Source organism: Diadema antillarum, unplaced genomic scaffold, assembly GCF_040938485.1.
Source record: "Diadema antillarum isolate AM-2024a unplaced genomic scaffold, OU_Dant_1.0 seq00000507_RagTag, whole genome shotgun sequence".
Classification (NCBI taxonomy): domain Eukaryota; kingdom Metazoa; phylum Echinodermata; class Echinoidea; order Diadematoida; family Diadematidae; genus Diadema; species Diadema antillarum.
The window spans coordinates 1,318,829-1,345,468 of NW_027271462.1; the positions used below are offsets into that span (position 1 = coordinate 1,318,829).

Below are 26,640 nucleotides of genomic sequence, written 5' to 3' on the forward strand. Positions count from 1 at the left end.
TTCGAGGGAACGGCACATGCGAGGTTTTACGTGTGTTATTTTTTTTTTTCTAAATTCTCTAAATATTAATGTCTCTTTGTTTTGTAGTACTACCATCACTTGCAGCTATCCCATCCAGCGATGATAGTACTTGGATTTAACCAAAACTCCATAACTTTTTTTAAAGGCTGTCCGATGCCTTATCTTGTCTAGGAAATAGGTGTGTGATAAGAATTGAATTTTTAGATAAAAGTCATGATTGTCAAGGTATAAAACAAGTCAAATTTTAATTGTTGTCGTGGCCAATCAGGAGCTTAATATATCAAAATGTTGTAACATTCCCCAAGTGCCGAGTGAAAAAAAAAGGTGTGGCTGGATCTAAGACTATGTATCTTTGAGACCGTCTACCACAATTTAATAGTGCATGATTTCCAATCGTTTTAAATTCATGTCTCCTTATAATTTACAGTAAGGTCTACCCCAGACTACTTACAACACTCTCTCCACCCACTCATGTAGTTGATTTTTTTTTTGACCTATCAAAGGGTCGGTATTTGTTATCTTCAGTCGTAAGCCGTCGTTATGCATTCTATATGTCACCAAGTACGTATACATCAAGGTTGAAGATCAATCCAGACATAGCAAATATTTCACCCCACCCGGTGATGATTGTCGATGAAAAGCTTCGTTGTTTTTTCTTCCTGCCATGTCTTCGCGTAAACGGCTTCTCACCCATCTGTCTGCGATGTGAAAATATTCAAAATGCATTAATTTGGAACGATAAACAATTGAAGGCTTACAAGTGATGTGTAAGCATAAAGACGAGCATATACACAAGCAAATTCAAGATGTTATTATGAATGGTGGAATATTCCATACTCAAACAGAGTTTGTCTGTTTGAGTCAAGTTTTTTTCCTTTTTTTCAGCTATATTTTGACAGAAAATACAATAATACAGTTCTTCTTTGTCTAAGAGTTTTTGGAGCTTTAAAGGCCCTTGATATCCTATTATATATCTGGTCCCGTGTTCATGAGGACTGCTATAGTTCTGAACACAAATTCAGGAATTACTTGATTTAAGTATGCTTCAAACGCTTTTAATCATAATCTCATAAATCTTTCTTATCTATTATGATGTCATCAACGGGAAAGATAGACTAAATTAATGGTATGCACTTTACCATAATCAGGTGCACCAGCTCTCAATATCAAGAAAGACGTCATACAATATACTTCCATCACATCGTTCTCGCTGTACCTTCTATCTTGGAGCATTTTATGGCAATGTCCACCATAATTGGAAGGTTCTGAAGTGTGATAAACGGGACCCGTCTTCGCTAATAACCGACCATGCGTTTGTGCATTTGTCAAGGTATTAAGGAGCATGGCGTAAAAGGGCTTATGATGCTTATTTCACCTGACATCACGAAATGTATACGAGAGTTGCTATTCAGGAACGAAAGTTAGTAAATGCAGCAAAAATTAAATATGAAATGATAAACAACCGCGGTACATGTTTAGCTCTGAAAAAAAAAAACCTCTACCATTTCTAATTGGTAGTCCCATCTACATCAATAGAAGTCAGTAGTTAAAAGAAGTCCGATGACCTTTAAGAAACTGGCGAGAGATATCTTACATTCCCATTCACAGGGATGCTTTGATGTAGTAATACGGGCGTTTCACATGGTGATGAACACGAGATACCAGCATATCACCGCAAGCCCGTCCTCCGTGAGTCTGTGTCACCCTTGTAAGTCATTGGTAGGGGGAAATGTCTTCGATTTGTTGCGGGAAATCGCGGTTGAACTTCGGGCAAACCTCCCCAGGAGACTCCAGCGTTTAGGCCAGGGTAATTCTCTCGCGTTTAACCGAGTCCACATCCCTGCCTCGTGATTGGATTAACGACGGCATCAATGCACGCCAGTGGGAAGATCAAGGGTGGAATTGTGGAGGTAGGGTAGGAAAAACTGTAAGAAACTGACAGGAACTTTAAACCTTCAGCTTACACTTCCCAACGTCACTGTTCGGATATGCAGGCTATATCCACGAATTCGAGCTGGCAAGTTATTTCGGGCTTTCAGTGATATTTGAACCCATCTTCATTTATTTTGTTTTAATTCGTTTGTATGGTTATATTTCTTTTGGCCTTTTATAGTGTAGTTCACAAAAGCATTGTTTCAAAACCAACGATGCAGAGACTCCAACCCCAAGCACCTTCTGATCTGGAGATTCTCCCGCCCGAAACCCCTAACAAACGGGAGACTCCAAGTTGATGTGTGCGAAGCGCGAAGTTCTTAGGATTCTAGATGTTCTCTGGTGCTATCTAAGGCTTATTTTTTGAAATTACGACAGAAATAAATAAGAAATCCTTTCCACCGGGAGACACAGAGCCAGGGCGGGAGAAATCAAATCTCAAACGGGAGAACGGGAGATTGTGCAAAAATGGGCTTTCGGCGGGAGATCTCCCGTCGAAAATGGGAGAGTTGGAGTCTCTGACGATGTGATTATTGGTGTATTTTATTGTCATTTAGGCCTGCGTACAACGTTTTGTGTTTATATTGACAATATCAATTACTTTTAGCGATTTATGAATGGCCTAACCAGTACAACGATGGCGTTTACATAGACATTCAGCAGCTATAAACACGCACTCACACACATTTACATACAAAACTATACATACACTCATATATATTATAATATATGTCATAATCATATACACACATAATAATTATACATATACATATACACATACATATATATACATACACATACAAAACGTATACATATGCATATTATAAACATACATAGCATATACATATAAATACAATGTCACGTACACATCATATACATATACATACAAACAATATGCATATTTATCTAAATTCAAATGTTGATAATAAGTTTCCTAACCTCATTTATTATAAATATGAACTTTGATTCTCGACCACAGCTTTATATATTATGATAGCCCTAATAACCCAATAACCTTTGGCAAATCCAATGAGTTGAATCTTCGGACACAAGAACCCTGCTGTCCATGTCTTCTTTATAGATACATTGTTTTCTCTCGTTTGTGTGAGGGTGGCTATATACTACAGTGAATATAATCAACCACGGAATGAATTCTTGACGTAACTGCAAAGACGTGATGTCGCGAATGCCTGCTTTCTTTCTTTCTTGTGTGTTCGTGTGTGTGTCTGTAAGTGTGTCATGTGTCTTTTAAAATGAATACAATCTTCCCAAGTGATTATATGAATAACCTAGAAATTGATTTTCCAACAACGTGAAATGCATGAACATCGACATCTTTCTTTTTTTTCCATCAGCAGTGCAATTGGGGTGTGCACAAAGAAATGGGAAATATGCAAAACTCTGAAACAGCACGCAAAATGTATCTAGCAGCGTTATGATCGTAATCTAGGAAATTATATGTTTCTTTGCGAGTTTCACTACCGCAAACCTCGGTGGAAAAAAATAAGATAAACACAATCTGATATTGGCAGATGGAAATGCCATCAAAACTCTCGCTTAGCTTACTTTCTCTTTCTGAGTTGCAAGAGGCGACCCTACGTCATGTACGTTCACGATTCTACAGAGAGTGCAGTGGGTCTCATCAAAGGGGAAATTAACCCAAGACATATACACGTGGGTTCAGCAAATTAAGAAAATAAATATTGATGGAACGCACCACTGAAGTGTGAAGAGAGTCGGAACCCATTCAAAAGTTATGAATTTTTATGGTTTGGCATGATGTCACAGTAGTATAACTATATAAAGAAAATATCAATAGAATTCCACAAATATATTATAGAGATATCTTAATGAAACGTACACATTCCCTCGATTTGTTGATGACGTGTGGTTATGGTAATATTATTCTTTATACTTTTTGAAGTAACACTAATGTGTCAGGTGCTCTTTCATTACGCTAGAACAGGTTACACAAATTCGCATAGAAATGATTACCCTAGAATAGATTTAATCTGATGGTTTAATTTCAAATCGTTTTAAGAGAGAGTGTTAGTGTGCGTATGTGTAAGTGGAGTGCGTGTGTACGTCGTGTGCATGAACGCAATGGGACATCCGTAATCTCAGTAGAGTTGTTCGACTGATCTCTTTGATGCGTGCGTACCTTGTATACTGTATCATGAATGACAGTGCTGTTACGCACTTTACTATTCCAGCGAGCTCCCATTGACTGCGAAGAGAAATGTACAGCACTGCGCATGCTCAAAGGAAAAGCGAATGATTGGCCAACAGTGTCAACTCTCTGTCGTAGACCACGCCTCCGCACCGCAAAAGTTTTCTCAAGTCTCTCAGCGAAGGCCGGATTGGTCGATGGCGGCCTTTCTCTCCTTCCGCTAAAGGCAAGCTTTTAATTGATGAAGTCGTTCTTTCGCCTCTGAACTGTAGTCCACGGAGAGACTGGGGTTTCGTCGGCTGCAGGAACATTGCCGTCCACAATTTTGGACAGACAGTAAACCTACATCAAGGCACTTGTCAGTCTTAATCACATCGAGAAACTCTCCTGCTGATGTTGGTAGTGTTCCTGGTTCCTTTGTTTGACATCAGCACCACGTATAAATATTCAAGCGGAAAAAAAATCTCGTACACCACTCACTGCAGACTTTCTTGTGATCACTTTTGGACCATCGTGCATCCTTTCTCCAACCAGAAGGAAATTGGATTTAATATCGTGACCAATACGTACTGGAATTATCCTTTGCACACCAAGGAGCATTACCTTCAGTGCCTTGTTTGTTTGAAACAAAAGTCAAACAAGTAGGCCCACCATCAATTCGGAGCAACTTCTTCCATACCTAGTAAGTAATGCAATTTGAGACAGAATTCATTTTCTATCTCTTTCTTCTTTTCCCCTACGATTACAAGACCAATCTTTCAGAAAGAGTGTACCAGAGATGACAATATACCCTTTAGCTTGTCTTGCGCAAGAAGGCAGATTGAAGAGCTGACCAAGGTCGTCACATCAATGTAAAATGCCAGGTTTTCTCTTCGTTGACTAGAGTTTGATGAGTTTTGTCCATGCCAACTCTAAGATTCATACCAAACGTTCAGAACTCTTTTCAGGGATTGGATGTAATCACTTTTTCACTGTATCGAAGTTATATTGTACTGTGGTGATGACGATGATGATGCTGATGATAGTGATGGAATTAACATACCCTGTAGGACTTGATAAAGTATCATTAATATGGAGAAAAGGAACAATCAGGTGATACTGACGATGATTACGCTAACGGCAATGGTGATATTAATAGTGGAGATGATGATGTTGACTATGACGTCGGTCTAAAAAAAAAATGAGTTAAAAAGTTTATGACAAAAATGATGAAAGAGGATGAATACATGTCAGGGACCGATTAGATTCTATAACCATTTTGCGATATCATTGCATTTGTTATAAATTGTAAAACAAGCATGTACACACAAGACCATGACACATAATTTTATGATAACGTACATTAACAACAACAAACACAAAGACAAACGTCACAAGGTGCGAAATTTCCTCCTGAAACTCTCGACCCTAAATCTCTGACAAACTTTCGCTGTTTGAAGAGCTATAGAAAGTAGGATGGAAACCATGGAGACACGTCTGGTGAACACGTTTGCTGGTTGGTTTCAGGACTCCTCTCATCGCGTGACCCGATGTCGCGTCGATACCACCTGTTGTTAGATTTCGTACTTGGTATTACGATATTTTTAAACAAACAGAAGGAAGGAATTATGTATTGTGATCATGATTACTTCAGATTTTTGCTTTCTAAACAAGATGATTCTCCTTCAATGGGGCATAACTGTCAGTTTTGAGAATACTCAGTAGCATCTTTTGAAAAAAAAAAAAAGTTGCATCTCGTGCGCATTTCCACGCATTTTCCATACTCATTCGCAAAGTTGAAAGGATGTTAGGTTTCAAAAGATGAAGAAATTAGTTCAATTCAATGTAGGAATGGACAAAAGGTAAAATAAAACAAATCAGTTGATAAAAACACATTTCAATTGAATAAGAGAGCTTAGAAATAAACAAAGGACAATTTAATACTCTTAGACAGGACTAAAACCGCAAAACTTCTTCGAGGGTTAGCAAGGCACTGTGGCGTCCTTGCAAGATAAATGATATCATTTAAAATGGATAATTATGGATCAGTTTCGGTATGAAATCATGTGGGATGTAATGGACGATATCAAGTGTGACGACCGGGTGGGGGGGGGGGGAGGAGGGGGTGTTTGACAAGCGAGAAATGAGATCGTTTGACGGAGGAAGTGAGGTTGGTGGAAAACGAGCCCAACTTAGGAGGCAGAAAACGTCTCGAGAGACTTAAGCATTTCCAGATGTTAGATTTGGTAGCGAGTGTTAATAATAGTCTACCTTCAGTTCTTTGAAGTCGCATTAACGTTTCTTGATGTTTCCGCCATCGATGAATGATTAAGCCTCATTGATGTTCATGGCAAGGTTCTTGTCAAGATGCCGTGAATTAAGCAAAGAAAGACGCATCATTTACTCCTGTCCTTTCGTGAAGTCATACAGACGGCATCTCATTTCGTTTTGATCTCAACTTTCGTGTCTTGTGAGCAGGTTAACGATAATTATCTTATATACGATCATGAACAAATGGGTTGAGTTTCACCCCTCTCTGCATTGAATAGTGCTCTTTATCCACCATGCCAACTTGGTATCATGTCTTTATGAACGCGAATTCAAACACGGGTTCTGTGGGGAAAAAAAGAAGATGTACCACACATTTTGATAAAGGGTACTCGCAAACGTCTGTCAGTGGTAAGAGTGTAACGTCATGAACTATCTTTAGGGACGAGCTACACTCGGATGATATGGTGAATAAGGTTAAGTTTCGTAGGATTGACATGCCATAACAATTTCTCCCGCGATAAAAGAGAAAAAACCACAACAAACAAACAAAGAAACAAACAAACAAAAACGTAATTGATGATAAAGCCCGCCTTGTCATGGACTCGAAAAAGGTTCCTTGACGTTAATAAGCTTGACGAGAAAACAAATCACAGAAGCTCTAGACAATTTACCAAGACTAACTAACCACTTGCCCGTGCATCTTGCAGCAAAATATGAAACATTATGCAGAATATTTCCTGCTGAAGATTGACTTCGACATTCGCATTGACACATTCTATTCCCACGCCGGTGCTTCTTTTACACCTGACGTACGCATCACATCTTAACCGCCCTGGTATCCGCAGTCGGTATCCATGCCAACGCTACATGGAACCCTCTCACCCCGCGTCACCTTGGTCCTCACGACCACTCCCTCATCGCCTGCAGAACCAAGCTAACTGCGAACGACTAGCCTGGGCCGACAAGCCCCATATTAGGGTGGGGCAAATCAGTCTGAAGCTCCAGCCAACTGGGATTGATTTAATAAGAGAGGTGTAGTACAGGTTTCATGGCATTAGCTCTTGCGACAATTGCTCCCATGAAATATCTGAACGCTATAAGCCAAACATAGATTTTACCCACAGAGACAACCCTAACCATAATCAAGGAGGTCCTCCCTGCCCTAATCCTAATCTTCACATCAAACTAAATCTAAAACCCTATCACAACCCTAACCCTAACCCTAAGTCCTTGGAGAAAAGAAGGTCGGAGCAATTGTCACAGGAGCAAAATGTGTCACCGTAGCAGACAGATGCCTTTGTAGCATCTCCCCATATGCATGCTGTTAGTGTTCAGCATGATATTCCCTTTATGATGGATATCTCAAAATGCAATCGCTTGATGACTGCGGAGGAAGAACAATAGAAGAATTTAAAAGTACTTTGGATTGATGGGGTAGAAATAACGATGACAATATAAGAACTTACGAGGTATAATGAGGTGGGGAGATATATTACAAGGGTCTTCTCCATGCAAGGTAGCTTCTTCAGTGTTGGCACTGTTCAATTGGAAGTAAGCACTAGACGGGATTCGAACTCGAGTCCTGAGATTGAATATCAAGTCGGTATGCCCAAGATCTTGCCACAATGTAATGAAACGAAAGGTCATGGTAGTGCAAGACAGAATTAGGTTGGGGCAGTGTTTTGTCTTTTTTTTTCTCGTACGGACACCACACCCTCTCCGCCGCCCTGAGGGAGATTGAAATCATGCTAATAATGAGTTCCTCGTGAAACAAAGTCAGTTACCATGGGCGAATGGGGCAATAGCGGAAGGAGAATGTTTCGCAAAATTGATTAATCTTAACGAAGGTTCCGCTCAAGGCCATGCACGGCGGGTTGCAGGCCCGGAAGCTACTGCACTATATAGGCACAGGGAGGGAGGTGTCAGCGAAGTTCTCTTCCGTCAGTCTCACTTTTTTGTTGTGTCGATGTTTTGGCATCACCCAACTGAGTGGTGCTTCCGGTACACTGTCGGAGCAGCGTAATTGGTGCAAACCGCATTATATCGCAAACACATTTTCATCTTTCGTTCCATAACTCGTGAGATGTTTCCGTGCACGAAGGCTGTAATTGTCATCATCCTTGACCAAAAAGTAGAGGCAAGGGAAATGGGTCGCGGCACGGGAACTGTTCAATGGTTTTATTATACATAGTATTTCACGATGAGACTGTTTAAAACTGTCCACATCACTCACAAGAATTTTGAAAATGTTTCATTTTCTCACGAAGTCCATCCAATGACATATACTATGAAAAACATCGTGTGATAAACGACACCATTAAAATGAAATCGTAATAAGTACATGTATGACCATCTTCTCGAGAGAACGCCATCATGCTGCACGGCATAGCGCGGAGTCTTGACCAGTTTGTGTATTGCTTTTTGTAGTCTAAATAGAGACATTAAAAAAAAAATCACATAGAACAGTTAAAACTTTCAATGACTTTTATGAGATGGAACAATTACATCCAAAATAATATGCCCTAAATGACACCATCATAAAAGGAAATTGAATACTATTATACCATTGATATTCCGGCATCGACCATGAAGATGGCCTATAATCTACTTCGTAACACGATCTCCTTTTTCGCGTTCGAGTTCACCTACTGATGAACTTACGTTAAATCTGGAGGGCTGGACAAAGACTACTTGCTGAAATGCTAATCCTATCTTCATTCGTCATACCTTTATTCATTCGTTCATCATCATCGTCATCGTCGTCGTCATCGTCGTCGTCATCATTATCATACGTTGGCACAAGGAAAAAGTGATATGCACAAGTTAGAAGGGGGTATCCATAAGGCGTATAATAGGACTTAATTCTCCTCAATAAGATCATACAAAATTAATAACGTTTAGCATAGATCCGAAGTAACAACTGCTTCTACATAGAGTACCTCAAGCAAAGTTTCAAATGAGTTAAAAAAACACACAAAACAAAAACAACAACATGAAAGTCCTCTGATATTGCTGCTTAAAAAAAAAAAAACAAAAATCAATCAATTAGCTTTTCAAAGCAATAGCTGGCGGTAGACACTATATAGAGCAAGAATTGGTTTCTGCAGCGTAGACACGTACTACTTAGAAGGCTTGCCCCTTCCCGATGAATGACACAAAATGATGGCTAGCTCGTACTTTGCCGGGTCAGACGCAATACTCTAAATGCTGCAGTAATTCTCGTCTGGATACGCGTTTGATGTGACAACATACCGCGAGTCGTGCAGTTCATGATGGGTCAAGTCTGATCGATGTAGTCGGATTGTGGTAAAAACAGACAAACAATAAAAATCATTCAGTATGATTCGCGTACCACAGGTCACCCACACCCCCTCCCCATCCTCTTTCACGAGCTCATCAAGACGGCGCGCGGCGGCGCCTCAACACTGTCGTGTATTTCACATCAACACCCCTTCCCCACCCCCGGAACGCATGTTTGCTCAATGCGCCACAGATTAAAGTGCACCTTACACTTCATGTTACAAGTTGGTCGTGATGTGTATAATAGGGTAAAAAACTGAACAAAGAGAATGGCATGTTTTTGCCGATCAAAATCAGACACAAAATGTCAAGAAAATTTCAAGTATCCTGAAGAAAATGTCAAGCAACAATGATGTCATAGCCACAATCACATGATATGCAAATTAGATGAGAAGATGATGTTATCGTCTCATAATCTTTCTCCCTTTTATATACAACGAATTTTCACTAACATTATTATTTTTTAGAGCCAAAGTAAAACAAGCAAGCAAGCAAACAAACAAACAATTTTGCATCTTCGCATCACATGGTTGTTATAATAATCTATAGCAATAAAGACTTTTCAGTGTGTAGAGAGAAAGTGTAGTTGCCGAGGTATGTTTGTGCAGAAACCAATTGTAGACTTGTGAGGTAATGATAGTAGTTATGATCAGCTCATCTTTTTTACACTCATTGTTAAGACCAGTGCCAAGTAATAAATTCATCAAAACAAAACAAAATACGTTTGTCAGAAACAAATAATGAAATATACCCAGTTACCCTGAACAAATTAGCATAATATGTCCGATCGAAGTCTCTTACGAGAATGTCCGTGTGCCTGTGTGTGTGTGTGTGTTTGAGAAAGTACGCGAAAATAGCTCAATGCCAGCACTTCATAGCGCTCAGTGCCACGTGTGTAAATCCTGACAGCCGGTCCCAGAATAGACTCTAGTGTTATGTGGCCAAGTTGATTGCGAGCCATGCACAGTCACATGGCATGTGCCTCGGAGAATGCAAGTCAGCACCATGTGCAAATTTGGCTCCTGGAGGGAAACATTAGTAGAACAGTGTCGAAAACAAAAACACGCTGTATAGAGTTTAAATTTCCCTTCGTTTCGTTTTAACTGTTCATCAATAATTATATTAGTCGAAACCGTGTGCACATACTCGAAATTAAAGAAAAACAAACATGTCATTACACCATAAGTCTCCTATTGAAGTGTACATAATTCTTGATCCTCACTGTTTGTTGTAGTTGATGACATGAAATCAATAAGAAATAGAAACATCCTTTGCATGAAATTGTTGCGGTGTTCTAAAAACCTAAAAACGATTACTATGAGGAAAGAAATCATCGACCAAAAACATGATTTCAAAAATACCGTGCTTAGAAACCAATGGGGGAGGTATAAGTAATATGCAATGTACGTATATTATATCCGTTGATAAGAAGGGAAAAATATTTTTATACTTTTCTGATATCGTGGTAGATTTCGTTGAAATTATACCCTTCTGTCTGATTTCTTCATATTTATCAAAGTCAACTTGCAGCAAAGCTTGATCTGAAATAAGATTCATTCTCTGATGGGGCAGTTGTGTCGAAGTATACCTCTTTGAATATTGTTGAATCGCCTGTAATTAATTCTAATTTAGTCAAGCTAAAAAACAAAAACAAAAACAACTTCCATCAGAGCAAATTCCCCAACAGACTAGTAAGACATAATGGCAGTTATCCAGGAGATCCATTACAACGCATTAATCAATCTTCTCCCCCCCCCCCTCCCAACTGATGCAATTTCTTCGGTGATCAATCTGCAGATGATATTTTAGCAGCGATTCCATTCTTTGTCTAAAATCGAAATACCATGTCGTTTCAACCAACTTGCAATTAGCTTTCAACTATGATGGCGGGATCGTCTGAACTTGGCTACAAATGTTGTCGTCTGCCTCTACAAAATAAGGTGTGTGACTCATGCGAGCTCAGAACGTAACAGTGGTTATTTTCATTCCTAAAGACATTATCCGATACTTCCAGTTGGTAAATTCACTGCATGATCTGATTAACCACACTATAAATGTATTAGCGCAACGTCAGAAGGTGGACCAATATATAATAATCCTAATAATAGACCTTAATCACTTAAAGTAGATCTCTCCCTCTCTTTTGCCTCGAGAATTAGGTCGCACAACCTCGTGAACGGAGAAATATTTGCCAAGCTGACCACCTGCTACCTGGTTGCTCTGGCGGTTATATTCACATATTTACTTGTTTCTTTTTTTCATGTGTGTGTGTGTGTGTTTGTGTGTTTTAAATGACAGATAAGTGAAAAGAAAGTGTGTTACATCTGATACATTCTTCTAGAAATATGTTCAACTTTCCACTTTTATGTGTGATACAAATGTAGCACCTGTGCTTGTGCAATTTTGCACCTTTCAGACCAGAAAGGTGCAATGTTGCACCCGTAAAGGTGCAAAGTTGAACCTATTTTCTTTGCTCACCACCATGTGGATATGATGGAGATTAATATAGTGGATTGATTTTTATGATAAAGAAATTCTCATATCCTTGAAGAATAGATTATTTTCTTGAGACAATCTGTTCCCCACTAATATCGAAAAAGATGCCAGACACAAACATGACGAACAGCAAGAAAATGAAAATCGACGTTGATCCATGAGAAACGACAGTATCATGGCAGGGAACGTGTCGCTTCTCATTTCGCGAACTAAGCGGAAGATGCGTCATATACCACTGTACATTAACGCCGATGTATAGGAGAGATAAGCCGGCTGGGAATCATGAAATACCAGTTTTCTCAACAAATCGTGACAGACATTTGTCATTGGCCGAATCATTATTCTATTGGGGTAGTTTTGTATTTTTTTTTCTTTAACGCAAGCGCTATATTTCATACCTGAGAGAAATTTGAAAGGATGAATAATAGTACAATGTAATTGGATACACGCTGAGGATAAGCATAGACCACCATCAGCTAGGACGAGTCGAAACATATAGAGGGTGCTTGTACTAGATGGACCGTTTCGTTCCTGAAGGAATCATGACTTGCTTGTGTTTTAGTTATCTAATTTTTCATCTTATTTCATCCTTCTTCTTTTTTTTTAATGGGGCAAGATACATCCTATCCTGTCCACCCTTCCGACCTTTCTTGTGGGCCTGTCTGGATGTGTCACAAGGAAGAGCCCTAAACCCAATGACTGTATCCCCATCTCAGAGGTCACTCTGATCTAGAGCAAGCCACCTAATACAAAGCGAAAGATTCATTGTAATCCGCTCAGACTACTCTATAATTCCTCTAGAGACGTGACGACTTACCCTAGTGAAAAAAAAACAACAACAAGTAATTGATTGTTACGTAAGTATCATCAACGTGGGCATCCGCAAAGTCATCACCATACAAAAATTTGTCAATCTGCATTTCGCGCGTGGCAAGATGTGGGCATCTTTGTTCGCTGACGCTCGATAGTGGATTTATCACCACCGATTGAGGTTGGTGCATAACAAATTTAAGATATTATTAATCTGGCGCATAATGGATCACATCCAGTAAAGTGAAAGTCAGGGTCAATCTCGTAATCCCACGTCCGCTCATGCAGGCGGACCTGAAGAGCTCCTGCCGAGGCAGGCCCGAGTCAGGTTAACGGGAGGGTAACCACATGTGTTTGCCAGAGTCGATCAGTGCCTATTGGTTGCCGTTATCTACATGATCTATACTCTGTATTTTCATAACGGTTCGTGGTATAAAATGTGAAATACATTACCCTGCACTGTGTATCAGACCCAGTTAGAACTGCTTAGCAGAATGCGTTCAAGATGTTCCCCTCTCTCGCTTCTTCTCGATCAATGTTAATTCTTGCAGGTTTTCTGTGAGTTTTGTTTTCATCCGAAGTCATTAACTCAGATGCCTAAATAAGGACTACACAAAATGTCTACGTGCGTTATCAAATCGTAAGCTTGAAGGAGGAATATACGTCACATTGATTATCCCCTTCCATTAGGATTTCATCTATTTCCAACCCAACCACTAAAGCAGTGGTGGTTTCAATGCCGACGCATGCAGCATGAGTATCTGGCAAATTATCTAACGTAGATGTGAGTTGGTCGGACTGCTGTCGCGTTATACCTATTATGGTAGTGCCCTCAACATTTGCCTCCTCTCTCTGTTACCACCTCATCCCTCCCTTTCCCTAAGTCCATGAAGTAATATATTCTGACTTAACACCCATGTGCTATGACCAAAGCTCATTCTCTGGCGGAGCACTTCATCTGACATATGGAATGTACACAGAGAGCTAAGTACACGTAACAAGGCGCCATAACTTTGTGCTCATCAAGACGAGGGCCATCGTATATTTGTGTTAGCAGGATTCGACCTCCAGTTCACACGAAGCGTTGAGCGGACGGATGACTCTTTCTCCGTTTAAACAACGATATAACTTGACTAGTCTTGTTACAAGTCTCTCCAAGGGTCTCTTGATCACATCTCTGAAAAGAGAGATCTTGGAAAGTCTGATTCACGAGACGCCAATGAAATATCTGTATTTAGTTAGGATTGAAAACTACTTATTAGAGATGTAAACTAATGTTTCACTATTCATTACACTTCACGTTTCCTTTATACAACAATACGCCAAAGTATTTTTAGTCTAGACGTAATCTAGTTTGAAATAGCTTTCTATACATAAAACCAAAAACCAAAAAGCAAAAACAAAAACAAAAAATCCTTTGCCATAACAATTTTCAGCGTATTCATGCTTGTTGGAAACCGATAGAGTTACAGCATTACTCTGATTGTTTTAACCGCATCCGAAATTCTTACATAGTGGTATTACATAGTGGTATAAGGCTAGGGAAAAGCTCTATCGCTCCACGACTGTTAAGAAGAGGACGTTGACTAATGATTTACCGTAATATAGTCTGGCTTGATATTCAAAATGGGAAAAAAATCAGTCAGGCATTCTGCACTATGCCACACAATGTATCTTATGGGTATACTGAGTGCAGACACGGTGAGGACCTGGACATAATGCAAGAAGCTGAGCTACGCATGTGTGCATGCATAGGTTTTTCTTTTTTCTTTTTTCTGCATTTGCTCGTATCATTTTGCAATGGACATATTGGAAGTATGGAAGGGTATGAAAAATGATTTGAAAAAGGCGCTAATACTTTGGAAGCCTGCAGTCGAAGAGATGCGATGATCGTGGAAACTGACCGGATTTCATTTTGATCAGGTGGCCCGACCTAAGTCTAACCATGGCCAGGCGTCGTCTGCAAGACACCATCTGTCATGACATCTCCGTGTCATCAAACACGCGTTTGTCTAACAAATGCAGAGCGTAACAAACCCGAGAGTCATGCACCGTCGGCTGCTGTTTGGACAGATATGGGAAAATCAGCTTCAAGATGCCAACATCAACATTACAGCGATGAATCGGTGATAGTAAGATATTCCAAACCGAAAAAGCAAGGCTCGTGTATCAGGAAGCCCACCAAGGTTTCTCGGATGCCCGCTTCTGTTTGCGCGTCAGCATCTCGCTGAGAGAACAGCGCGGTCCTAAGATTTGACAGAATAATCTGTTGTGTTCTTTGTTAGGCTGTCATCACGTTTTCATAGTCTATGAATTTGTGTACATCATCGGGTTTTTTTTTTCAGTAAATGCAGCACACACACACACACACACACACACATGCAAACAAACGAACAAATACAAATCATTATACATATACCGATATTGTAAGCAGCCGGTGCTTTTGACAGAGCTCAAATACTTCCACCCCAGCACTAATGTTAGTTAGGTATAAGCCAGTCCGTAATTAGCTCATGTACACATTGGTACAAAATGACCTTTCTTTTTTCTCAGTTGGTTAGGCACTTAACTCGCTTTCAAAGCGGCATAATGCATAAGCTTGTCCGACGTAACAATTTATGGAATTCATGTTCAAACAAAGAATGAACTTGCGTTGAGATCAGGTGATCAGAATACTCCATCAGTTGTAAATTTAGCAGGCATCCATTTCATTGTTTTGTATTGAATGCAATAACAGCCTATTTCCTTTCTTATTACGAAATACCATTCTTGCTGTCATGTGGATGTGCTGGCAAGCACCATCTAGATAAGGATCACATGAATAATCATTGCATCACAGATGCTTATCTCAATGAATTTACAAACCAAAATGCCTGTTGGTACAAATGACCTTTTTCTGCTCATGCTCAAAGTGGAATTACGAACTGGTTTATTGTAAGGGAAGTCATACTTCACTGCCACAGGTGATCTTGCTGAAACTCACCATGATGCAAAATCATTATTCATCAAGATTGGGTTTTTTCGGTTTTGGTTTTTTTTTGTTTTTTTTTTTTTGTTTTTTGGTCAAAATGCAGCCCTCCCCCTCCCTCCTTTAAAAAAAGGTTCTGCGAGAGTGTATGGTTTAGTAAAGGAAGTGAGATGCAAAAGATCCATTCGCGACTCCCCTTTATCCTACGGTAGCGGAAAGCATAGATTCATTTTGAGGCGGACAGGCGCGGGCGTCTTCTTACGGAGATTTCCAATCCAGCCGGCTTGCTGGTGTGACCAAGCTCATTTCTTCCGTCAGGAAAAGGTGATAATTGGAACTACCTGCAGGGGTAGACGAGACAAAGCAGGCGAGTGTAATTATTAGTCATCAATCGGTATTAATTGCGCCTTAAATGCTGAAGCTCCTTGTCCTCCTCGACTGAATCCGCCTGCCGCATCGCATGAAGCAGCATTTTTTTTAAAGCTTGACTGCACACAACTGTTCGGGTGATCTAAACTGGGGATGATCGTGGTATAAACCTCAGTTGATACTTTCCTAATTCAGCTAAGATCTGTGATTTCTCTCTCCCTCTCTCTCTCTCTCATCTATCTAAACACACACATGCATGCACACAATCATGTAGGCCTATGTGTGCATGTTTGTGTGTGCGTGTGATGTCGAATAAAAACGGCATACATCTTTAGTCTTTGTATCTAAGATTAAATTGTTTTTAAATGGATGTTGGAAGGGGAAGCAGTGTTGTATCAATACAACATTCATTCTCATTATTACTGTGTGGTTTTATTTTTACTGATATACAAGTTGCGATTTTTTTTCATTATTTGTAGTTATGCGTTAATGTTTACTGTATGCTATATCATACGTAATACGTATTTTGTCATTGTTTGTGTATACGTAAATGAGCATATAATGTTTTCATTCAGTAGCTGTTTGTTCTGTTTCTTTTTCTTTGTTGTTATTGTATGGACACATATTCCAGTAAAATCGGTTTCATCTAAACTCGCCCTTCAAATGCAAAATGTATATGGTCCAACTGTACCTCCATGGTCCCACGAATAATGTTCCAATCGTTATACCAGAATTAATGTTTGTTAAAAACCACATGATTATGCTCATTACCTGAAATGATGTCATTAAATCATAATTCTCCAATAGGCTCAGGCCTATTCAGGTAACAATCATTATAGGAACAATGTTTAAATGATAATTCAGCAATCATAACTACTTTACCTAAATAGTTATCATTGCTAGATCACTGCAACATTCAGATTTAGGCGAAAGTGTCCAATATTCGCGTTCATTTCATGCCAAGAAAGCAAATTTTGTTAAGATTTATAATCATGTAGATCGGTTGGGGACGATGACGCCACTACAGCAGTCACCTTATTTGATATCAATGTATAATGTTGCTACAATGTTTTTGTGAAATGGGTTAGGGAAGTTTTCTCTCGTGAGAACCTGGGCCGAATGCAAAATGTGTGTTCGTGTTGGTATGAGCAAAACCTGCAACGTCAATTTGAATTCCTTGGAGTAATTCCCTATATCCATATCTGTACGAGTTTTTCTCAAAGCACTGCTGATGAGAACCATAGTGCTGTATTACACTTAATACTGTAATGAGAAACTAGGAGAGGAAATCGAAGTTTCAAAATAACCGGTGTTCTAATATTAGACAACCAATTATTTTTTATTTCTCACCGCATCGGAAAGCTATGCTACAATATCAGCCCCACTTTGTCATGATACAATGCTTCCCAAAATGCGATACGACACTGACAAGCAAATCCTTGGCTTTGATTGGCTGAGAAGCTCTGGTCACTGACTGTTACTATAGTGATAGTCAGAGACTGACAACTTTCATGAAACGGTGCCCTAGTAACTTCTTTTTCATGACCAGAATTCATATTCTTCTATCAGCGTCTTTACTCTGTCAGGGAGTATAGTTGGCTCGTTCTATAAATGCCAAGATGTCTCATTTACCTGTGTTCAGTAGTGATTATGACAGTTAAAAATAAAAAAGCACGAGAAATCCAAATGTAACTTATCTTTGTAAAGGTAACCGAAGGTGCCTCGAGCTACTATATCCGATAAAATATAAGAATGGAAGAAACATGCTTTAATTGCTTTAGCGTTAAGACAGGAGGCACCGTGATTCATAAAGTGAATTAAAAACAAAGTTTTATTCACTGCAAAATATACTTTGCACATCTGATATCTCACCAAGACCTTCATTGAAGATTGGGGCATTACCAGTGGATTTTGTGAAAAATTGAGACGCTTGCAAGCGCCGAAACCGAGTTTCCAACACGGGATGGCTCCAGTATATGCTGTTCCCACATTCATAAAATATATGGGAATCGTATGTGGGTTTTGATATCGTGGGTAGGTATGACGTCATTTTGTTTTGGTAAAAATACCGAAGGGAAATACTCTCCGTTTAGAGTCTCGACATATTCCTCGATAAGTGCTTGAATTCCTCGTCGGATTCGAATCGATGCAATGTTGAATATTTCGTTCAGGCAGAAAAAAGGCAAACATTGCTGTAATATAATCATCGCAGCGTATGGGCGTACACGATCCGCTGGCGAGGTCATTAACCCCTCGCCGCGGCAGTCAGGCTGCGAGTTGTGACTGTGAACTGTATAGGCGGCATGCACGACAGACAATGTGGGAAGAGAGGAAGTGGAACAGCCAATCATGTCTCAGAATTTCACATAGCGTGTTAAAAAGGCCACAGTGTTATCATTTTCGAAGAGGGGTAGCGGGGTCGGGGCGGATCTCTGCCTATAGTATTGTTGTGATGTGACTGGGGACAATGATGTTGTGGTCGCTAAAATTTGACATTTTGATGTGTTTGGTCAGCGGCTAGAGTCGGGTTAGTGACCGACAAGATTCCTCTCTACCGCCGATCCTTTGCCCTACGTGAGTCATCGTGGAGAGAGACCCTATATAGCTTAGTAACGGTGACAATAATTGAGCGATGATTCTTAACATAGATCAACGTACTTCCGATTGAAAACAAAGAAGTAGAAAAAGCCCCGAAAAACCATGTGTTTTTATGACGCTTGATTGCGTTTGGCAATCTTAAAATACCTAGCATCATCTAAAGTTAATGTAACCATGCGATTACAGAAAATTGAGGCTGAAGTGGACGATTTTTACATAGTCGTTCAAAAGCGATTTCTCCATCACTCCGTTCGCCGTAGATGACTGGTGTGGGTTATTCAACAAACAGACAATTTCCAGGAAACTAATGCATTATAGCAAGAGGAATTGGCTCTCATGGTGTCCTGATATTGTGTTGATTGACTAATTGTTGTGACCAGGAGCATCACAAGCTTCCTGTCTGTGAAAGTGTTAATAGCTTTCTAATCAGATCTCCCGCTCTTTCTCTTTCTTTCCTCTTGGCAGACGATTGGGTAGACGCTTCCCGATGCAAGGTGTTTGAGTGATATGAGCCCCGTCTTGCAAGAAAGGTAAGACAATGTTAGTTGTTTTTCTTTTTCAGAACAGTCAGAGATATTGGTCAAACCATGGTAACTCCACGGTATAAAGCGAATACGCATGTAACATTTGTTGAAAACTGAACTTATCGGACAAATTTAAAAGATAGCGGTTAACGGTTTCGATTCTGGTACTTTATTGACAATTACTGTATTGTTGCTGTCACTTTATTGACAATTATTGTTGCTGGCACTTTGCATCAGAAACGATAGTCTGATACGTATCTTTTTCATGAAATTCTACGTTCCATTCTCTCCCTCTCCCCCTCCCTCTCTCTCCCTCTCTCTCTCTAAAAAAAAAAAATATATATATATATATATATATGTAGGCCTTTATACATCGATAATGGAAGACGTCTTTCAAGAATTAAAATTTTGGAAATATTTTCCATGTGTAAATCAGAAAAGAAGTAAGTCAATGAAATGTAATATTATTTTGTCAGCACTGATCTGGTAAGGTTACACTTTTCACACATCAGAGGATTTTCGCGCTGATTCAATTTGCGAAAAGACAGGCGTAACCGTATTGTAGCACCTACTTATACCAATTAAGCACCTTTAATTCGAATAATAATTATTGGAACGGTGCGTATACAAGTTATTCATTTGCTTTAAAATGCACGTGATTCGTCCACATGAAGCAAACAACTGCAACATCTGCAACGTTATACAATAACAATTGCAGTGGACAAAGATATGTTATGTAGAGTCTCCAAGGGTATTCAGAAATGAGGCAAGTACAAAGATAATGCTACTCCTACGGTCGTCGTTTAGGGGCCTACTGCTTGATAAAAAAAAGAGAAAAACGCTAAATTATTAGGTGTTGAAATGTCTGAAATGTGTAACAAATAATGAAGACTGTTACAAAGACGATTGTGTTTGTCGTACTTTCATTTCTGGGGGAAATATTCCTGTACACATCAAGTTTGCCCAAATCTTTGTGAAAGACGAGAAAGAAAAAAAAAACAAAGCAAAACGCGACGTGATTTTTTTTCCGCTGTGAGAGAAATGCGTCTTGCAATAAATTAAGTTCAGAAAGATGAAAAGTAAACGAAGTAATCAGTGGTAATGATGATGATCACCGCTAGGACTGAATGTCATCCAGTACAGGTTTAAAAAGAAGTGCAGTGCATGAAATAGATGCCGAGCTTGGAGTGACGGTCTTTCGCGTAATTTCATGGAGTCAATACATTGTCATGGATTGGACAAAGAGCATACCAAGAGCAATAATTGCTTTTGAGGGTGTAGAAAAACAAATGTTATACATTTGTTAAAATGTCAACTTCAAACTGATTGCGAATTAAAAATTAAGCGCTGTCGCTCTCGGCACTGATGTTAGGAAGGTGGACCCCCCCCCCCCCCCCCCCCCCCCCCCCCGTTGTACGTAAACTTTAAGAGACACATATCTAGTACTTAGCAAGGAATATATTCTGACTGGCACTGTAGATAAGAATCCGTCTTCTTCCGACGACGGAGCTACTGTAGCTCCTTGTTCCGACCATCTTTCAAGACGGCGGGCTTTAGCTGCGACAAGCAATCATCTCCCGTGCTTTTGCACGAATTATAGTATCTGCGTCCGACTCGCACACAAGTAATTCGATAGAAACGAAACAAGAAAGGTTAAAGAACCAGGGCACGAAAATTACCAGAGAAAAATGTGGAAACCGGCTGTTGCTGCCGTACAATATGGTTTACCATATTAACCAGATGGCAAACAGGTCAGCTCGCACTCTCGCGACATTCACACCGGGGTGATGATTGCAATTTTATCGTAATCTATATAAGTTCGCCGGGCATTTCCAGAAATCGATGCCGTCACAAGCGGTCAATTCGTGACACGGGAGGGAAGACGCCTCCAAGAAATAAGGGATATTAGAAGGCAGGCGACGTATCCATTGGTTGTTTCTCTGTCATTTTTTTTCTTCTTGTTTACATTTCATATCATTTCTGTCATTATGATTAAAATGGTTGTTATCATAGATTTTTCCTCTTAACGTGTTGGTAAAAAGACTAGTATGCAAGAAGATGAATAAAAATGCTGCAGTTTGATAGCCCTCCTGTTGTAAATTGTTCGCATGTATGCGAACTAAGACTTGGATCTACGAAAATCTAGCAAGGCAGGTAAAACTGGAGCAAAGGTTGATATTTTCACCCGAATCCACCCCATCCGGGGTTTGATGTCATCAGCTGGATTACGTCGGAACTCAGACGCGGATTGCTGGCGGAATGTCGATCGGATAGGGATGGCAAGAGGTGTCCACGATCACGCGTATATATGAGACCAGGCTGGGGCCTGAAATCGTCCTTACTGAAGTTAGATGAATTTTACATGACATATTTGTAAGGTATAGCTGGCTCTCTGGCTATGTTCATCAATGCACTTCCCTCCTGTGGCCAAAGGAAGCAAATGACGAAATCCATCTGTCTTGACAGCAAGTCCTCACCCGTTATCAATGTCTTAAGAACTTACCACGTCATGTTCAACGTGACGGATGCCAATATTTTGAGAGCACACGTCCTAAATATTCCTGAGATTATCGAGACAAAAAAAAAAAGAAACAGACGGTGCAAAATAAGATGATGAACACTCAGAAATGATTTTCTGATTTGTAAGACATTTCACACGTGTAAATGTTTCTAAACGGAATGAGGATGCTGAAATTGTTACTTTGGTGAACTTGTAAATGAACTTGTTTCTCTCCATTGTTTTGTTTTAGAAATGAATACAATGATGTATTACGAACTGCTATTCCTCCCACCCGTTAATAACTTACAGGGAAATGTATTTGTAAAGAAAGATACACCATATACAAAAAGTAACAATGATTATGAATATCTAGGTCGAAGCTTATCAATTATCATTCCCCACAATGATTCTTATTTAGAACTCTACTTGCAAACTATGTTTCCTCCTCTCAATGAAATCCTTGTGATCGTTATATCTTTCCCTTTCTTGTCATATTACATGCAGTACTGTTACAACTTGAGTCTACCACGTCATCAATTTTCTTCCCCTCCACTAATCTTCGTCTATCTTTTTCCTTCTCCTCCCGTCCACCACATTTCGTGCACATACGTCCATGTGCTGATGATTCCTTCCCTCTCTCCTCCTCAATCTCCGTATGTCTTTCTCTGTCACGGTAGTGGTCATGGGTGTCGACCGCATGGTGGCGCCATTCATCCTGCTGGCTTGGCTCGTGGTACTCAGTGAGGCCTTCGACCCTTTCGTCTATGATCGTAAGTGAAATTTCGAACTCAAATTCGGCAAAAAGTTAAAAAGAAAAGACACAAACGCGCACGCTGACAAAAACGTGGATTTGGTTCAGCACGCATAATATGGGACTGAAGTGTGGATTCTATTGTGATCATCGTTAGGTAACAGAAGGAGGAGGAACGATTCTAAGAAAATGTTGCTGTTTGACTTTTTTTCATAAATTACATAGTCAAGTCCTGATATGAGGAACCCAACGTCACATAACCCTCGTGTTTTTGAAAAAAAAAAACCTTTGAAAAATTGTTTCTTCACTCACTTTGAGATACTCTTTAAGAAGACTACTTTAAATATATTATCCATCTCTCTTCCATTACCTCCGAAGTACCACTCTAAAGATTTGTGTATTTCGTATTAAAAGTCCCAAAATCTATAGGCCTTACTGTTGAGGTTAATCCCAACTTTATTCTGCAGCAAACGACCCTTGCTTCAGAAGATGCACGCGCTACTACGCGCCGGTGTGTGGGTCGGATGGGGAGACTTACTACAGCATCTGCGTACTGTACTCCATCAAGTGTCATAGGAAGGACCCCAACTTGCAGGTGGCCTATGAGGGACGATGCAGGATTCAACACCCATCTAGTAAGCCTCGTTTCATCTTAATGTTCCTATTGGACAGACCTTTTCTTATTTTAACAATGAAACCTATGCCACTCATTCACACGAGCACACTCCATAAAGGCTTCTCTCAGCGAAATACACCGAAGTGATAAATGCATCTGGCAGATTTATAGATAATCACAGATAGAAAAGACAAATCGAATATTGTAGAAATGTAATATTGACATATTGTTACGGCCATTTAGTGTTGCAGTATTGAAGAATATAGTGTAGCTAAAGACAGCATGCAGAAACCAACTGTCATTTCCTTTTCTTTTACATACTATTAATTAATTTCAATTTCAACAATCTTACGATCTAAGAAAGGGTCATTTCGGGAGCTGATCAAAGGCCTTTATAAGGGAACCATTGACCGTTTGTTACTCTGACAAAATTTCTCCACCCCCACAAAGGCAGACAAGGATGCATTCCTTTACCTTGGGGCAATTCTTCAACGCTAGATCTGATGTTGCTGCTGTTGTTACTGCGACCTGCCCCATTCTTTTTTACTACTTGTGTTTGGAACAACTGCAACCATTATTATGTGTAACTTGTAACGTCCTTACGATTTTTGGTTTGTTTGTTCCCTCCCACGTCTGCAGTGCAGGCTGCGTGTCCTCGAGAGTGCCCGGACATTTTCTTCCCAGTGTGTGGCAGTGATGGAATCACCTACGACAATGAATGCTTCCTTCAGAAAAACGCCTGTGAGAAGCGAATTAGCACCCTCAGCAAAATAGCTGATGAATTCTGCGAACCTACTCGTAAGTGCATATTAATCAGATTACACTTGTGGTGGATTAGCAGTAAACTCAAGACTCAAAATGTGTTGCGCCAGACGATCACGGCGGTGACGAGCCACGGCGTCAAAGAATGAAAGAGATAAACAATCCAAGCAAGGCTTACTCGCCGCCAAACATTGCCTAGACAAGTGAACAGCATTTGTGAAGAGCAAGACACTATGAATGAAAAAATAATAATGATAAGGTTACTCCTCAACACAGACTCATTGGCACCGTAACAACTGTTTCAAGAAAGAAATAATTTCTCCGCTTAAAGTATGAATGACGTCGGAGTCTTTGTACCAAAATTTAAAAAAAGAAGACTCACTGGCTTTTCATGAGATGCACATCATGCCATGTGTTCTTAAACATGTAAAGTCTTTCCATTACAGTTTTGTTTGTGTGTGTGTTGTTGTTGTTGTTTGTTTGTTTGTTTTTTTTTGCAAATATAGGCCTATATCAACATAAACAAGCAAAAGACTGAGTCACCCATCTGGGTGACTGCTACTCATCTTTCTGTTTCGTCCTTTCCGTCTCCAGAGCAAGCAAGTAGTTGTGCGCTGAGTTTCCGGGCCACCTACAAGCCGGTGTGCGGTGAGGATGGTAAGACATACCTCAATCAGGGAATCTTGCAGATCACAGCTTGTCTGCTCAATGACCCCAACCTTGCCCGGGCCAGACACAGGGGAGAATGTGAATTCGAAGGTGAGTTTCGGTGAGTGGCGAGTTTCGAGACTATTCGGTGGCACACTGCTCCCTTTTTTCGAACTGTTTCCTCATCTTCCACTGATGATAAGAATTATGAACCAAGTTCATAATCCTGGACAGAAGTGAAGGTCACAACAGTTCACGTCGTTTTGTCCTTTCTATTGATTGATGTTGCTGTGTGATGGACGTGAGATAATGATTTCGAGATATTTCTGTTACTGACTCAGTATGAACAGAACTTGTTTCACGCACGCGAGAGGTCGTCGATCGGAAAAGGCTTGTATAAAGGCTCAAAAACTAGGTATTTGCATGTAGCCCCGTGGTTTAATTGCCATAGCTTAAGATGGCCTAGTAAACATCTGTTTGTTATATTAAGCAAAAAAAAAAAAAATCGGATTTTCGATCAAAAATTCTGTCAAGTAGTGATTCGAAAGGGGGCTTACGCTTGATGTCAAAACCCTTGAAAGATGGTTGCGATTTTTCCTTTTACCATGCCGAAAAGGTGTATCAGGCCTTACATCACCATACTTGCATAATCCCCTTCATATCAAAAAGAACATATTACTTAATACCATTATTAAGTGAAGATGTACCGTGTGACATTTCTCAACGCAGTGTGAAAAAATAGGGAATGTTTGCACGTAAAAATTAGGATTCCAATCTCTTCGTTTTCTTGAAAGGGAGGCGGAAAAAGAGGAAATGCCGCAGGATGGCCTGTGATACTGTATACGACCCAGTTTGCGGGACAGATGGCAAGACATACTTCAATAAATGCTTCATGGACTACTTCGCCTGTGTGAGGAATACAGATTCCATGAGATTGCTCTACCCTGGAGTCTGCAGAGAAGAGGGTGAGTAAAAATTAACAGGCTTCTAAAACACGCTTGCATTTATACATAAATATGAATATATATAATGTATAAAAAGTTAGGAGAAAAAAGAAATTGCTCCGGAAACTTGTCATGCTGTACACCAGCAGTTTATTCTATCCACAAATTTTCGGGACCTCACCCTTTCTCACAATGATTGACGGTTTTGTCAAGTGATTTTCAGGCAAGGTATCCGATCAGCGTGATATGTTTCCGGGGTAATTTCTCTGTTCTCCTGCTATTGCTGTTGTTTGACCAATGGGTGGGCTCAGACAGATTAGACCGAATAATTATACAAACATACGTTTGTATGTAATATATGTAAATATATACATATATTGTATCTATTATGCACATTTACATGTAGATACATCATGATTTTGCTTACAGTGGGATGTATGAATACATGCAGTCAAACACATTACTATGCTATGGATTCGTGTGTGTGTGTGTGTGTGTGTGTGTGGGTGTGTGTGTGTGTGTGTGTGTGTACCCGCATAGTTATGCGTATTGTTTTACATCTCTCTACCTAGTAAAACCACCAACTAGTTTGTGTGTCGTTTTGTACACATCTCAAACTTGGATGAAGCAGAAAGTTTCATGTAATGACATAAAAAGAGAAATATGCTTTTTTATTTCTTTTAGTGAATGTCATGTAAAACTGCTAATGTTCAACCAATACATTTAAAATTATTAAATTATTGTCACATCTTTATTTGTCACCTTCACACTAGTCGTCGTCATTCCCACGAAGCCTACGCGATCACCGATATTGACAACTCAAACGATTGAGGCGACAGATTCGAGTAGGCAAGCAGCAACGACACCAACAAGAACAACTGCATCGGTGGCCCCGGAAGGGATTCCATCAAGTCGAACATCGAAACACCTGTCCACTCCAGAGACTCTACTATCCTCTCCAACCCCAGTCTTTTCTACTGA

The 26,640-nt window shown here is 39.9% G+C and overlaps 1 protein-coding gene across 1 annotated transcript; it reads left to right on the forward strand.

The window, feature by feature from the left end:
- The first annotated feature begins 4,413 nt into the window (after positions 1-4,413).
- Positions 4,414-26,640, forward strand: LOC139734005 (serine protease inhibitor dipetalogastin-like). The gene is given in 10 exon segments (XM_071644812.1): positions 4,414-4,805; positions 19,380-19,444; positions 22,616-22,708; positions 23,157-23,324; positions 23,945-24,103; positions 24,662-24,792; positions 24,794-24,836; positions 25,510-25,680; positions 26,433-26,589; positions 26,628-26,640. Coding segments are annotated over 8 exon segments (930 nt in total). The 5' UTR covers positions 4,414-4,805; positions 19,380-19,444; positions 22,616-22,620.